This window comes from Phoenix dactylifera, chromosome 4 (assembly GCF_009389715.1).
Source record: "Phoenix dactylifera cultivar Barhee BC4 chromosome 4, palm_55x_up_171113_PBpolish2nd_filt_p, whole genome shotgun sequence".
NCBI lineage: Eukaryota > Viridiplantae > Streptophyta > Magnoliopsida > Arecales > Arecaceae > Phoenix > Phoenix dactylifera.
This window is the reverse complement of record NC_052395.1, coordinates 32,545,673-32,562,214: the sequence shown is the minus strand read 5'-3', so window position 1 is coordinate 32,562,214 and position 16,542 is coordinate 32,545,673. Positions and strand designations below refer to the sequence as shown.

At 42.2% G+C, this 16,542-nt stretch overlaps 1 protein-coding gene, 1 long non-coding RNA gene and 1 other non-coding gene across 3 annotated transcripts; 2 read left to right on the top strand and 1 right to left on the bottom strand.

Annotated features, from left to right (window-relative positions):
* Window positions 1-1,649: 1,649 nt before the first annotated feature.
* LOC120110616 lies at window positions 1,650-7,812 on the bottom strand. The gene is made up of 2 exons (XR_005511803.1): window positions 7,753-7,812; window positions 1,650-3,029 (listed from the first exon to the last, which is right to left on the bottom strand). It is a non-coding gene; the product is annotated as an uncharacterized LOC120110616 (long non-coding RNA).
* LOC120110732 lies at window positions 6,591-6,696 on the top strand. The gene has a single exon (XR_005511865.1). It is a non-coding gene; the product is annotated as a small nucleolar RNA R71 (small nucleolar RNA).
* A 5,348-nt stretch (window positions 7,813-13,160) lies between the features above and the next one.
* On the top strand, window positions 13,161-13,646 carry LOC120110696. Its single transcript, XM_039126288.1, has one exon. The coding sequence runs from the start codon at window positions 13,161-13,163 to the stop codon at window positions 13,644-13,646; it is 486 nt and encodes a 161-aa protein (XP_038982216.1).
* The last annotated feature ends 2,896 nt before the right edge of the window (window positions 13,647-16,542 follow it).

Below are 16,542 nucleotides of genomic sequence, written 5' to 3'. Positions count from 1 at the left end.
ATGTGGGGGGCATTGGAGAAGAAGAAGGCCCATGTGGGCCGAACTGGACCAAGGCCCAGTTCACTGTGGGCCCAACTTGGGCCCAGTTGGAACCTGAAAACAAAAAAAAAAGAGATGAAACCCAGTCCAAACCCGAAATCCAAAATCCAGTTCAGACCCGAAACCCGAACATGTTTAGCCAATAAATGAAATTTTGCAGATAAGCCCTTGACAGTATATTATTTCACAAAAAGGGTATTATGTAATTTATATTTGGTCCCTATAAGAAAGATTATTACATAAGGATCCCCAAATATATTTGATTGGTCCCTTCAGTAAAGTTTTATTATAGAATAGTACCCTATAATTAAGTATTAATCCCTGCAATGAATTGTATTACATAGATAATCCATTAGAGACCAACTTTGGGAGCCTTATTTGGCCGGGTCTATGCGGGCCCATTGGGCCGTGTCCGTTATGGGCCCTATCGGGCCATGCCCATTATGGGCCAACTCTGGATCCTATTGGGCCATGTCCAATAGTATTATTTTTGGATTTTGCTTAGTTCTGAAATTAACAAGGAATTAATTAAATTTAAACAGGTGAACCTGATCCGCCTATCTGAAGTAAGGATTAAGCGAGAAGAGGTAAGTAACTTAATGCTTCAAAGTGCATTTTCTAAATTATTTGGTAAAATAATTATTACTGGATTAAATTTGAAATATGTTTTGTATTTAGTAAAATGGGTCTGGCATGTTAAATTTCATTTGAAAATTATGCTCTGAAATCCGTAAACTATGACTGAAAAATTTATGAAATCTGTTTTTATATATATGTATTCTCAGCATGGCTATGATCTGTTCTGTTCTATTCTGGCTCCGCCAATGGGGATTATACATTGGACTTGTCGACTTGTAATCTGTGAGGAACTGGTTTCGACACCGTGATAGTTAACTTTAAAGACCACGCAATAGCACGTATCTAGTAGGATAGTGATTACGGGTATCGATCCATAGGGATTGGGGTACAATTGTTTTCTTAAAAATATTTGAAAAAAAAATTTTGTGAAGACTATTAAACTAAGAAATTTAAAAAAAAATGCAATTAAAACGATATCAGTTTGAGGAAACCTAGGGCAAGAAATTCACCACTAACATCGGAACAAGGATTAGCTGTATTTTAATTTATTCTTGGATTAACATGCAAATTGGCTACAAGCCATTTAAATAGAAATTCACAAAAGCAATTTGGAAATAATCCATCTTCAGTTGGCATGAAATGTCTACCCTAATCTAAGGTGGTAACACACCACATTTTCCTTAAGCATGGACTATCTTATATTTACTTAGTGATCATAAAAACAGTTGTACGAACATCATATTTAAAGTTACAGAGATTAAATATGAGATGAAAGAAAAATATTCATTTAAGAGTAAAAGGATTCATACAACTCCAAGAATATAAAATTAAATATATAAAACCCGTGTCCCTTTGTTAGCGCTGCATCCAGCCCTGGAGAGGACATCAGCCTTCCATATTGTTGTGGACGATAGCAGTAGCGCAGAGGACTCCGACTGCCATCATGGCTACCTCCTTCTTCTCTCCGTCTTCTCCCTCCTTCTGACTTCTTTGAAAACTCGGCTATAGGGAGAAGCACGCTGATCCTTCCATCCGAAGAATGCCCCCACTGGTTTCCATGAAGAGCCTTTTATAGACTGCATACCTCCCCCTCTCTCCCCTGTTCCAAGTTGAGATAAAGATGGATCAACGGCTGCAGGATAAGGCCGAGACTGGATGATTACGAACAGATTGAACGTGAAACAGGGGAGAGAAGTTAGGATCTCGGCTGATAGCTGGGAACGGATGCCTGGGCTTTATCCCGTGGGTGATGGAAGATGGGATTCTCGGACGCGGAAGAGGGTTGTTTTCGTGAAATCTGGGAGGAGGCTGGAGCATGGAAGCAAGGGATGAGTTTGGATGACTCTGTTCCGCCTGTGGATCATGGAATCAACCCGGAACGAGAGGAAGCTTGGATTAATCCGGAGTAGAAAATCGTGGGAGGCAATCGGGATGATTGTGGGACATTGGGTTGCCTGATTTTCGGAGAAGATGAACTCTTCCGTGGATAAAAACGGGGAGGCTGGGAGCTAGCGGAAGAAGCGGAATACGTGGGAGAGGGTGAATTCTGTTCTATTTCCGTGGCTGGGGAGCTTGGTCTGTGGACGCGACGTGGAAGGAATCCGTCGCGGGTTGGCTTGATTCGGCTGGGAGGGAGGCTATCGCGAATGAAAATAATCCAGAGAAGATGGGATATGGGATGCAGGGGATGCAGATAGAGCTTATCCGGAACTTTGTTCCGAAGCAAGGGAATGTGTTTGGATGCCGTGAAGCTCGGGAGGATGAAGCTGCGGACGTGGAGCAGGGGAGATGAACTCTGTTTGAGGCTGGGATGCTTAATCTGCAGACACGGGATGGGTAGCTTGGGACTTCGTTAACGGCTGGGATCAGGGGGGTGGTGTTCTTGGCTGAGAGGAGATGCCAGAAGAATTGGGAGCTGTGAATGGTGGGGTCAATCTAGGAGCAAGGTTGGTTTGATTCTATCTCGTGGATCATGCGGGAGGAGATGGGATGCACTCGATGACGCAAATCAGAGGAGAATAGCATGAGAGGAACTCATGGAATGTTTGTTTGAAGGAGTTGGCTTGGCTGATCCGGGTAAGGATGGATCACAATGAGATGGCGAGAGTGATTTTTGGATGACGGAATGGCTGGGATTTGAAGAGCCTGGGAATTCGGCTGGTTTGGAGTGTCTTTTTTTCTTTTCTTTTCTTGAACATGGAAGGGAGGAATGATGTGGAAGAAGGGGAGGGGACTCAATTTGGGATGCACGGAATTCAGATTTGTGAAAGGAATTTGTTCGGGATGAGCTCAATGTTGGACAAGAAATAAGGGAGTTGGAATGAACAGCCGAATCAGAATTTGAGAAGATTTAATTTGCGGGGTGCATACGATTTGGGTTCAGGGATCATCCCAAATAAGTTTGACTTGACCTGCATTCATTAGGCTTAATCATTAAATAATTAAATCAACTCAAATTACCTCTTATAATTTATTAAAATGCAATGATGATGGTAACACATATTTTATGGTTAAATTTACAAAATATATGTGTTAAAATAATGATAAGTGCTAGGAGAAAGAGGTTAATTTATGTATTATTTAGCACTTATCATACCCCCAACCTACATTTTGCTAGTCCTCGAGCAAAATAATAAAATAGAAAAAGAAATTAACTCACTTTCGCAGGAATTGCGATTGCATTTACCGTATGCAATAAGGCTTTAAACCCCTAAGTGGCCCTAGTAGGCAAGTTTTGTCTCGTGAGAGTTTCCGGCTCAGATACCCACAAACTGTTATCTCTACCCAAAGAATTTATTTTATTGTTTTATAAAATCTAATTTCAAATGCATAAGTGCCAAGAATTTCAAAAGCACACAAAGTTTTAATTACGAAGTCAGCTCAAATCCTAGATCAAGATGCAATTCAAGTTGAGGTCATTAAGTTTCCGTTAGGGAGTTGTAAGACTTTTTATACTTGGGTGCTCAGTGATATCTGGGCCATACACAAACTAAAGCTTTAGATTCTCCAAAATACTGCTAAAGCTAGTAGTTTCCAAGAATTGGTCAGATAAGACCTAATACTAATTCAAAATCATCCTATCTTACAGGATTTCGAAAGTTGTGGATGTTTACTTTAATACCTCATGGGCTTTATCTATAATATTCTAGTTTACTCGAATTTTTACAACGACGGCTTTCACACTATCTTCTTTTTCAAGGTCAATATTATTTTCTCTTTCTCTATTTTTTTTAATTTATTTATTTTATTTTTATAAATAAATTATGCACTTTTACTCTTGTAATGATTCCTCCGTGTAGCGAGCATTCAGTTAACAACTTACACACCAGATGGCATAAAGTGTTGGGCATAAAGACTCCCCTACGGACCTATGCTCGGGTTCATCATCACAAGCCCGCTGATCTTTGACGATACGTAGCCCTTTTCGAAGTACCTGACTAAATTCACTTTTTTTTTAATAAATAAATATGGGATAAAAGTGAATTAGATAGGTATGATTCATCAGGACTCAAGGTTGCTACCAGACTTAACAACATAATGTTGAACCTAACCCTCAGAAGTGCAGGCCATGTGTGTTGTGCAATTCCAAAGTAAAAATTATCTTACAACCCACTAAAAGAACTTTTAATGAAAAGAACTCAAATTGACTTATTCCTGACTAGTCATTGGGCTTTTAGATTTTATATACTTTGTGTGTTTATCATTTCAGCACTAAGGCATAGAAATTAGATTTTTTTTTTCGAAAAACTTATTTAAAAATGCGAAAATGCGAAATTTTTTTTTAAAAAATTCAAATCCTATACCCCCAACCTAAATCAGACATTGTCCTCAATATTTTTTTTTGAGATTATATTATTTTTTATTTTATTTTATTTTATTTTGGACGAAAATATGATGCAGATGGAGGATAGAAAAATTTTACCGTAGTTGCATCAGTAATATGAGGGATCCTGTTAAGAAAATAACAAAAAAATACGACAAAAAAATATGCAAAAATAATCTACGAGAATTGGGTTGCCTCCCAACAAGTGCTAAGTTTAACGTCTTCAGCCAGACGCAGCGCATCCTTAATTATATCATGTCGGGCTCATGCCGAGTTTTCCAAGGAAGAAAATTTGTGGGAGACTGATTGTCGGGCACGGAGTTGACTGCTTCTATGGCTTTGTCTATAGCAAAGCCAAAATGGGCCAAGCATGTTTTCAGAGGGTCATCTGCCAAAATGTAGGAAAGGGTTTCTTTTACAAGATCGTCCATTTTGTCTATTAGGAAGCACTCAACTTCCTTTGTGGGTTGATCAGAGGCATGAAATATATTTAACTTGACCTTCATATTTTCAAAAGATATATTCATCACCCCAGTTCTACAATTAATACATGCATTGGCTGTAGCTAAGAAGGGACGACCTAGAATCATAGGGATCTGTTTCTTAAGATTAGGCACAGGTTCCATATCAAGGACGATAAAATCGACTGAAAAATAGAATTTGTCTACCTTGACTAGGACGTCTTCAATTGTTCCTCGTGGTATTTTAACAGATCGATCAGCCAATTGCAGGGATACCGAGGTTGGTTTTAACTCACCTAACCCAAGTTTCTCATCAACTGAGTAAGGTAAAAGGTTGACACTTGCCCCTAGATCTAAGAGTGCTCGATCAATAGAATTGTCTCCTACCACACAAGAGATGGTAGACGCACCAGGATCCTTGAACTTAGGAGGGTTTTGTGCTTGAGAATATAGCTCACTTGTTCAGTTAGGAAGACCTTTTTAGGCACATGTATCCTAGATTTTCGTTTTTAGGTACAAAAATCTTTGAGAAATTTGGCATAAGATGGAACTTGTTTTATAGCATCAAGGAGAAGGAGGTTGATTTTGACTTATTTGAATACCTCCATTATTTCTTCCAACGAAGTTCCTTTCTTGCTAAAGGAAGAAGGTGCATTCAGACACTGAGGGAAAGGAGCCTTCGGTTTAAAAGATGTGGTCGATATTGGACTAGATGGAGACAAGGAAGTATTTAGATTTTCGTTAGGCACAGTTATACTCTTGTCTTCAACCTTATGTTCTTTTTCTCCAACCTTATTGTCCACTACACGTCCGCTTCTTAAGGTAGTCATGGCGTTAGCTTGTTCATAGTGAACATCATTCGAGTGCGTCTCTTGAGCCATGTACTGTCCCCTCGGGTTACTCACTGATTGACTCGGAAGCTTGCCTTCCTCTCTTTTATTTAGTGCACTCGCTAGCTGCCCTAGCTGGGTTTCTAATTTGGCAATAGATTGGGTATGGGAGTGCAACAATTATGTATTGGCTTCCAGTCCTTGAAGAGCAGTTAATACTTTCTGCTCAAAAGATGTATCTCTCTGGGGTGGTAGAGGAGGGACATGTTGAAATTGTGAATAGTAAGTAGGAGGCGGTTTGGATGAACATTCTGGAACGGTTGAAAGTTTTGGAAATAAGGCTGGGAAGTATTGGAAGTCTGCTGCTTCCAAGAGAAATTCGGATGGTTGCGCCATCCCGGGTTGTAAGTGGTAGAATATGGATCATTATCCGGTCGGGATTGTATTTGAGCAGCATTTACTTGTTCTTGCACAAGTTCGGAGAATTGGGATGCTGAGGGGCACTCATGAATAGGGTGGGATAGGCTAGAACAAATAGCACACACTTGTGCTTGGGAAGAGCTAATGACATGTCCTCCTATCATCAGTTGGTCAATCTTATGGGACAATGCATCTACCTTGCTAGACAGGTCCATAGAATGACTTATTTCATAAATGGTCCCTTTTCTTTGAAAACTCGAGGGTGCTTGACGAGAACAGGAAGCATGGTGGAGGAAGTTTTATTTGAGATTTTCAAATAATTCCCATGCTTCATGTTCATTTTTAAGCATGAAAGTTCCCCCACAAGAAGCATCAACCATCTGACGGTTTCGTTCAGTCAATTCATCATAGAAACATTGCACTAGCTGCCATTTAGGTATTTGATGATGCGGGCATTTTCGAATTAGGTCCCGAAATCTCTTCCAAGTTTCATGAAATTCTTCTCCCTCAGTTTGAGAGAAGCTTGTGATGACACGTCTAAACTGGTTCGTTCTTCCTATAGGAAAGTATTTTTTAAGGAATTCTTGTTGCATTTGATTACAAGAATGAATCGAACCGGCTTTTAAAGAATTCAGCCATTGCTTGGCTCTATCCTTAAGGGAGAATGGGAATAATCTAAGTTTCAGAGCATTATCAGTGAAGTTCTGAATCTTGACAGTGGTGCAAATCTCAAGAAATTCATCTAGATGTTTATATGGGTCTTCGTTGGTGAGCCCATAAAAAAATGGGAGCATTTGGATCACACTAGATTTTATTTTATATTGTACTGCTGCTACCTCAGGTAATCGAATGCAAGATGGGGAAGTGTAAATGGTGGGAGTAAAGTACTCCCTCAGGAGTTTTGGTTGTTCTTCAGCCATCTCAGAAGGTGGGGATGATTCTAATGTTCTGATCTCTGCTCGAATATTCCTAAGGGTCCGTTTTATTTCAGGGTCAAAAGGTAATAGGTCACGTACTCTAGAACGACTCCCTCGCATAAACTAGTACTTGATCAGTCAAGCATGCAATAAAAGAAAAACACATCAAATCCTTATATTTGCCCTAAAATCACTAGATAGCTCCTAACTAGTTTGAAGAGGGCACCTAAGCCTCCAATCCGGTCTAATGAACTGAGTTGATCAGGTAAGCTCCCAGGTAAGTGGGGGGGTCACGATGCGTTCGCAAAGGTCCCACTTAAAAACTACTTGCCTCGAACAGATGAACTGTCTCCCTTATAGGGACAAAGCTTGCCTAGACATCAACTGAGCCACAGAGCGAAATTGGTGCAACTTTGGATGATCTTCATCCTATTGAGCTCGAATGTCCCTAGGGGCCAACGTCTAATTGATTTTAATTAAAATGATAGCTATGTGAGAATTGGTTCACCTAATTTGGGCAAGAATCTGGTGATGAAATCCAGTTCTTATCTTGTTGGGGTGATTGCCCTTGCTATGTGCGGATTAATTGGTGTATGTGTATCAAGCATGCATTCACACTTTTGTTGAAATTAAAATCAAACAATCACCACAAAATTTCAAGCTAAGAAAGATTTAGAGGTTACCAAAGGGAATTTCCCAGCAATTTTTCTTTTATTTTTTAGGCAAACCTCTACAGCATTCCTTTTCCAGCAGTTTTCTTTTTGATCGTCCCAGATTTCTTCTTCGATTCCTGATCAAATAATACCAAAAAAAATCAAAAATTAGTAAAAGAAAGAAAGGAGATAAGGAAAGTAGCAAAAATAGAAAATATTTGTATATATATATATTTTTTGAAAGTTTAATTTATGAAAAAAAAACAAGGGTTTTTTGCATGAATACCCTTCTAAATATCGGATTTTGCTTGAATACCCTTTCAAAATTGATATTTGCGTGTATACCTTCAAAAAACTCTGTTATTGTACAAATACCCCTAATATAACGGTTGTTTTAACGGAGTTAAAAAAATCAAATTTATATAGATTAATAATAAAATAAAATTTTGAAATTACGCTATTATCCTTATTCTCCCCCTCCCCCTCCGGATCGTGAACGCTGTTCGCCTGCGGGCGAACAGATCGCGATTGCGATCTTGCGATCCCTTGGGCGATCGCCCGCGGGCGGGCGAGATCGGCCTCGCGAGCGAGATCGGCCCGAGATCACGATGCCGCTCGCGAACTTCCTCCTTCCTCCCTACGGCGCTGGCGGTGCTGCTGGTTATGTCGCAGATTTTTCAGAGGCCGAAGCCTTGGGGAGTGGAGTCTGCCAGTACTGCTTTCTCGAAGTTATCGGAAGACATCAATGCTTAGCTGCTTGATATAAGAGAAGGGAGGGATTTAAAGGAGGTGGGCAGCCCGGATGTCCGGGGTTTGAAGGAGAAGGCCGTTTTGATCACATGTAGAGGAGATGACAAGCCTAGGTTCTTGAAGAACCTAACCTTCAAAAAAAAAGTTTAGGGACCCTGGGAGTCCCACATTTTTCATTCTTGACAAGTAAGATGACAAACTTGCTTGCTGTTTGGTTTCAAGTGATTCAGTTCCCATTTTACTATTCAAGAACGCTGTCGTGATTTTTATATAGGAGTTAGAAATGGTTGGATTGATACTTTTGCACCTTATTTGCTTTCAAGTTATTTGGAACACGACTGGTAGTACCCATCTGTGAAGAACTCAAAAATAAAGATCCGGTGGCACTCTCTGGCAAGTTATTCTCACCAGATGTTGACTTGGAAGCAAACACTTTCATAACTTCAGACGCAATAGAGCTTGGATTTGACTTGATTTCGTGTAGGTTTTCAAGCTGCATTCCATAAGGCCAAATGAAATTTCACTAATTTATACAAAAATGGACACAAGAAAATGATGATGGTGTCAAATAGTTTTTAAATAATTATTTCTATTTCAAAGTGTTTTATGGAGAGGATGCTCGTGATAAAGTTTCTTCCAAGGCCTAGAAATAAGATATTAACTAATAAATACAGCATTATGAAGGCTATCATATTAATTGATGTATCTAAATTTTTTCCATCTACTAGAATTCTTTTCTGCATATATACCCTTGTAAATATAGAAAATTATATGAATATCCTTGTAAAGTTTCTATTTGCTTGTATACCCTTATAAATATTTCTATTTGCATGCCTACCCATTAAGGATATTTTAGTCATTTTAATTTGAAACCATTAATTTTTTAACGGCGTTAGATGGCATGGGTACATATGCAAAAACAAGAATAAAAAAGGGTAGAATAGCAAAACAAGTATTGGATGAGGGTATACATGCAAATATCAATTTTGGAAGGATATTCGTGCAAAATCCAATATTTAGAAGGGTATCCATGCAAAAAACCCAAAAAACAACTATGCTAGCAATCCCCGGCAACGGTGCCAAAAATTGATAGTCAACTTTAAAAACCATGCAATAGTACGTATCTAGTAGGATAGTGATTATGGGTATCGATCCACAGGGATTGGCGTACAGTTGTTTTCTTAAAAATATTTGAAAAAGAAAATTTGTGAAGACTATTAATTTAAGAAATTTAAAAAATAAAAAAAAATACAATTAAAAGGATATCAGTTTGAGGAAACCTAGGGCAAGTAATTCACCACTAACATCGGAACAAGGATTAATTGTATTTTAATTTATTCTTGGACTAACATGCAAATTGGCTACAAGCCTAATAAGCATTTAAATAGAAATTCACAAAAACAATTTGGGAATAATCCATCTTTAGTTGGCATTAAATGTCTATCCTAATCTAAGGTGGTAGCACACCACATCTTCCTTAAGCATGGACTATTTTATATTTACTCAGTGATCATGAAAAACAATTGTACGAACATCATATTTAAAGTCACAGAGATTAAATATGAGATGAAAGAAAAATATTCATTTAAGAGTAAGAGGATTCATACAACTCCAAGAATATAAAATTAAATACCTAAAACCCGTGTCCCTTTGTTAGGGCTGCATCCAGCCCTGAAGAGGAGATCAGCCTTCCATATAGTTGTGGACGATAGCAGTAGCGCAGAGGACTCCGACTCCCATCACGGCTACCTCCTTCTTCTCTCCGTCTTCTCCCTCCTTCTAGCTTCTTTGAAAACTCGGCTATAGGGAGAAGCTCGCTGATCCTTCCATCCGAAGAATGCCCCCTCTGGTTTCTATGAAGAGCCTATTATAGACTGCATACCTCCCCCTCTCTCCCCTGTTCCAAGTTGAGATAAAGATGGATCAACGGCTGCGGGATAAGGCCGAGACTGGATGATTACGAACGGATTGAACGTGAAACAGGGAAGAGAAGTTGGGATCTCGGCTGACAGCTGGGAACGGATGCCTGGGCTTTATCCCGTGGGTGATGGAAGATGGGATTCTCGGACGCGGGAGAGGGTTGTTTTCCTGAAATCTGGGAAGAGGCTGGAGCGTGGAAGCAAGGGATGAGTGTGGATGACTCTGTTCCACCTGTGGATCATGGAATCAACCCGGAACGAGAGGAAGGTTGGATTGATCCGGAGTAGAAAATCGTGGGAGGCAATCGGGATGATTGTGGGACATTGGGATGCCTGATTTTCGGAGAAGATGAACTCTTCCGTGGATAAAAACGGGGAGGCTGGGAGCTAGCGGAAGAAGAGGAATACGTGGGAGAGGGTGAATTCTGTTCTATTTCCATGGCTGGGGAGCTTGGTCTGTGGACGCGACGTGGAAGGACTCCGTCGCGGGTTGGCTTGATTCGGCTGGGAGGGAGGCTATCGCGAAGGAAAATAATCCGAAGAAGATGGTATCTGGGATGCAGGGGATGCGGATAGAGCTTATCCGGAACTTTGTTCCGAAGCAAGGGAATGTGTTTGGATGCCGTAAAGCTCGGGAGGATGAAGCTGCAGACGTGGAGCAGGGGAGATGAACTCTGTTTTGAGGCTGGGATGCTTAATCTGCAGACGGGATGGGTAGCTTGGGACTTCGTTAACGGCTGGGATCAGGGGGGTGGTGTTCTTGGCTGAGAGGAGATGTCGGAAGAATTGGGAGCTGTGAACGGTGGGGTCAATCCAGGAGCAAGGTTGGTTTGATTCTATCTCGTGGATCATGCGGGAGGAGATGGGATGCACTCGATGACGCAAATCAGAGGAGAATAGCATGAGAGGAACTCACGGAACGGTTGTTTGAAGGAGTTGGCTTGGCTGATCCGGGTAAGGATGGATCAGAACGAGATGGCGAGAGTGATTTCTGGATGACGGAATGGCTGGGATTTGAAGAGCCTGGGAATTCGGCTGGATTGGAGTGTCTTTTTTCCTTTTCTTTTCTTGAACACGGAAGGGAGGAATGACGTGGAAGAAGGGGAGGGGACTCAATTTGGGATGCACGGAATTCAGATTTGTGAAAGGAATTTGTTTGGGATGAGCTCAATGTTGAAAAATGACCGGAATCAAAAGATAGACCAAATTCAATGAACAAGAAATAAGGGAGTTGGAATGAACAGCCGAATCAGAATTTGAGAGGATTTAATTTGCGGGGTGCATACGTTTTGGGTTCAGGGATCATCCCAAATAAATTTGACTTGACCTGCATTCATTAGGCTTAATCATTAAATAATTAAATCAACTCAAATTACCTCTTATAATTTATTAAAATGCAATGATGATGGTAACACATATTTTATGGTTAAATTTACAAAATATATGTGTTAAAATAATGATAAGTGCTTGGAGAAAGAGGTTAATTTATGTATTATTTAGCACTTATCACACCGCTCCACCAGTGATTAGAATAGTGGTTTCTGGACACCGTTGCCACCGGTGACTAACAATAGTGGTTTCTGGCACTTTGTGCAACCCATGCCACTGGGTTACGTGGCCGTAGCCTATCATGTTGAGATTCTGGTATCAGATTTTTGGAAAAATGATAATAAGTTTTGAAAACAGTAAAACGATGTTATTTATGATTTATTTCAGACATTATCCTGTATTTTGATCTGATATGCTCTGACCCCACTTTGGGGTATTTTGTTGCTTACTGGGCTGGTGTAGCTCATTATTTTATTTTCTCTATTTTTCAGATCCAGATGCTTGATCGCACGGGATTGGGGAGTGCGTTAGATTTTTCGATGATTTTTCAGTTATTGGCATTTTAGTTAGTTTAGTTTGGACATTTGAATTATGTTAGCAAATATTATTTTGGAATTTTGTAAGACTGCTTTTGAAAGACTTTAAATATTTATGTCAATTTTAAGCATCTGTGATTTACCCTCAAATAAATTTTGAACATCTGTATTTGCTCCGATATGTTCCGATGCCTTGCACGCCTGTGTGGTCCGCCGTACGGACGTGCGGCGTCTGCCGCGCCTCGGGCTCGGGGCGTGACAGGTTTAGTGGTATCAGAGCTCAGGTTTAAGATCACTAGGGATTGTAACTAAAACAATTATATTGAGCCTAAGTTTTAGGATTCCTAGGATCCGTTAGAAAGGTTGAGAGATGGGTAGGAACCAAATAAGGGGATAATGTTCATTTGTTTTATTAACTATTTCGTATTATTCTGTTTGGATGATTTTATGACATTTATATTTTTACTGAATCGGAATGCCGCCTCGTTGTGTCCGTAGCCTGAATCGGATGGTTAGGGGCTCTCAAGAAAGAGTCCCTGCTAACCAAGCGGACGAGGCTTCGCAAAGCTCAGGGCCCCAGGGTCAATCAACAATGACTCCAGAAGCTGTCGCCGAAAATCAAACCCGGGTGCTTGAACTGATTGAGGAGGTCGTTGGGTTAGTATGCCAACAAAGGCAACAACCTCAGCAACCAATCCAGCAAGTCGTTGATCCTCCTGAGCAAAGGAGTATAGTAGAATTCAAGAGAATGGCACCTTCGGCTTTTAAAGGCACCACTAGTCCTCAAGAGGCCGAAACCTGGATAGATGAAATGGAGAAAGCCTTTAGGGCAATGGAGTGCACCGATGAAGAGAAGGTCAGATTTGCCACCTATATGCTTCAGGACCGAGCTCATCATTGGTGGATGTCTGTGGAGCGTACATTGGCACCCGTGCTGGAGGCACTGACCTGGCAGAGATTCCGCACAGCATTCTATTCCAAGTATTTTCCCTCCAGTCGCCTGAGGGAGCTAGAGAGCGAATTTCTCAATCTAAATCAAGAAACTATGACTGTGGATGAGTATGAAGCAGAGTTTGACAGGCTATCTCGGTTTGCTCCCACCCTCGTCATGGATGCAGAGTTCCAGATGAGGAGATTTGAAGAAGGATTGAAGCCTCACTTACATCGGAGTTTGGCCGCAATACACTCGACAAACTATGATGATCTGGTAGACAGGGCTAAGAATCTGAAAATTGTCTGGAAAGAAACATATGATACCAAAGATAGGAAACAAAAGAAGAGAAACAGAGATTATGATGCTCGCAGTGGACAGAGTTCTAGCAAGACTGCAAAATCTCATAATCAATCTTGGCAATCAGGGAAGCAAGGATCTTATGGAAAAACTATTTAGCAAGAAAAGCATAAGTGTGATGCATGTGGTGGTATGCATAAGACTGAACACTGTAGACGATTATACAGTGCTTGTTTCAGGTGCGGCCAGCAGGGTCATAAGGTAGCTGAGTGTCCTCAACAGGACCTTCGATCAATTCAGAGGCCTCAGACTACAAGAACCCAGCAAGTGCAAACTTCTCCTGCTCCGGCTCAGTCAGCTCAGCCTTCTGTTTGAGGGATTTCCTCCCTTCTCTGAGGGATTTCCTCCCTTCTGTTTGACGTCCAGGAGGGAATCTGATGTTCGTCGCTGGCAGCAAAGTTGGTGGCGAACTGCCTGCCGAGCTGCTCAAAAGAGAATACCGAGCTCGGCTTCAGTCCAGAGAACCAAAGACGAGCCGTTCCCCAAAGAGTCGTTGGAAAGGCCTTGCAGAGCACGGCCTCCGAGGACCCTTGCAATGCCATAAGAGCTCGGTAGCTTTTCAAATGATCGAGGGGGTTGGTATTCCCACTATAGGGCTCCACTTGGGGCATTTTGAACCTCGGTGGGATCGGCTCATCCTCGATTTGGCGAGAAAAGGGGACTTGGTGGTAAACTCAAAGTCGCCCTCGCGCGTTGCTTTCCTGCTGTGAAGCGCCTCAATCTGGCGCTCCAGGTTCTCGACCTTCCTGTTGAGCTCCCCAGCCTGGGAGATTGAGACAGTAGTCTGCTCCGGCTCATGATGGTCCGGGGCTGACTCAGCTTCCGAAAGCTGCGGCCTTCTGTCTATGCTCCTCGCTGGCAATTTTCTCCGGGGAGACGCCCGGGCTGAGTCTTGACGACAGCATCATTCTTCATTATTGGCCCTCGAGGAGCCATGGAGGTTTTGGCCCTGGGGCACCGGTCCGTTCGGAGGAAACACCGGCTGGACCTGGGCCTACGGAGGAGGCATAGGTGGGGCTTCCTCACGCTGCAGGCCTTGAACGGCTGCGGCCAAGGCTTGGACCTGCTGTACCAGGATGTTGAACTGTTCTGGCTGGACTTGGGGAACTGGATCAGCCAGAGATGGCGAATTCTGGACAGAGTGTCCAGGACTTGCTGGAAGACGTCGGGAGGCATTGGAGGCTCCTTTGCTTCTCAACTTCATGGCCACGACTCGGGCCCTTCCTCTAGCACCAACTGTTGCTGGAAATTGAACCCGAGGGTGACCATTGGCTGAAAAAGGGAGGACCTCCGTCGTCAGGCGGTGGGTGGCGATCCGTTGGCGGACGGTATCCTCCGGGAGTCCTGCAAAAAGCCGGTGGCCAGGGTTTCCGGTGCCGGCCCTCCGATGCCTAAGTCAGAGGGGGCCAGAGAAGGAAAAGGATATTTTTCAGAGTTTTTTGAGCCCACGCCCTTGATAAGGGTGAGGGGTTTTCCTTTTATAGAGGGATAGAGGTGTACCTTGGGATGTGACGGGGCAGACGAATTATCGTCATGATTGAACACGATCGTATGAATTAATGCGTCGCCGTAGGAGATCAGTCCGGAGCCTGAGTTGCCGTGAAGAGCTTGGGGTCCGTGAATGGCGTGCATTATTGTTGAGTAAGCTGGAGATCTGCAGAGACCATGCACATTAATGGTTGAGTAAGCTGGAGATCTGCAGAGGCCATACGCATTAATGGTTGAGTAAGCCGGAGATCTGCAGAGGCCATGCGCATTAATGGTTGAGTAAACCGCTCAAGGCATGGTCCCAGATCGGGCCGTAGAAGGACGTGACCACAGCGGACAGTCGGAGAGGTCTGGCTTCCGAGATCGGACGCTTTCAAATTGGGTGCTTTCCAGGTCGGGCGCCACCGACCACGTGCTGGCGGCCTGCTCACGTGCTTTGGGGCGATTTATTTTTTCCCAACAATTTTTTTCTTCGTAAATCTCTTTCTTGGACTCCAAATCTATTGTCCTCGACATATCCAAAGTCAGAAAGGATTGGGACTGCACATGAAAAAAATTTCACAAGATTTGTTTGCCAAGATAATTATTTTCTGATCATGGAAACCTGTCAATTTTCAATATTACATGTTATAATATCGTTCTTTCCATGGAACCTCTCCTTCACATGTTATGCGAACAAATCAATGGGTGCTTGTTGTCTTCATACACCGCCTGATGTTGTTTCTGGAGCCACTGCCATCTTGGGAATAAGGAGAGTAGATAACATTGTTGAGTGCCGTTAAAAGATATCGGGATTAAAAAAAACTTATTTACAGTATACGAAAGACAAGATTATGACCCGTCTAGATTCATGAAATGGAACGCACTGTCTTTTGCATGCAGGTTAACACGCAGTTGGTGCTCGGTCTCTTTCCAGCGGTGCCGTGGCTACAGCGGTGCCTAGAAATTTCTTTTCGGATATCGAGTCGAGTTTGGATCTGTCGTGCGTGTTTTGCGCCGTACAGCACTCGGTCGCCGCCACGTGAGCTATCTGTCTCGATGATTGATGATGTGGCGGTGACTGAGCGCTGTAGAACTTTCTTCGGTGCAAGCACGCACCGCAGTGGATCCCGTTAAAGTCAACGCCATGGTGTCAATGCCTTTGCCCCCTTTCCTATTAGGGGCTCGTTTGGTTCGCAGGAAAAGGAGGGGGAAAAGTGTGGTCAACGGGAAAGTAATGAAATGCCTCTTGTTTGGTTGGAGTTTTCAAAGGAGAGAGATGGGAAAGTTGTATTCCCATGGGAATATGATTCCCACATTTCATGGGAAAGTCTTTCCCATGAGAAACATGGGAAAGTTACTTTCCCATGAGGTGGGAATCACTCCTTTTTTATTTTTTCCCAAAAAGACCCTTCAGCATTAAAGAAGCATTAAAGAGGCATTAAAGACCTAATTTTTATTAAGGGCATAATAGGAATTATACATAACTTTCCTAGGAAAGTGGATGGTCAACCAAACATAAGCACTT

Excerpts from the sequence above, each read along its gene's own strand:
- LOC120110696 (XM_039126288.1), top strand. The coding sequence starts at position 13,161 with ATGTCTGTGGAGCGTACATTGGCACCCGTGCTGGAGGCACTGACCTGG.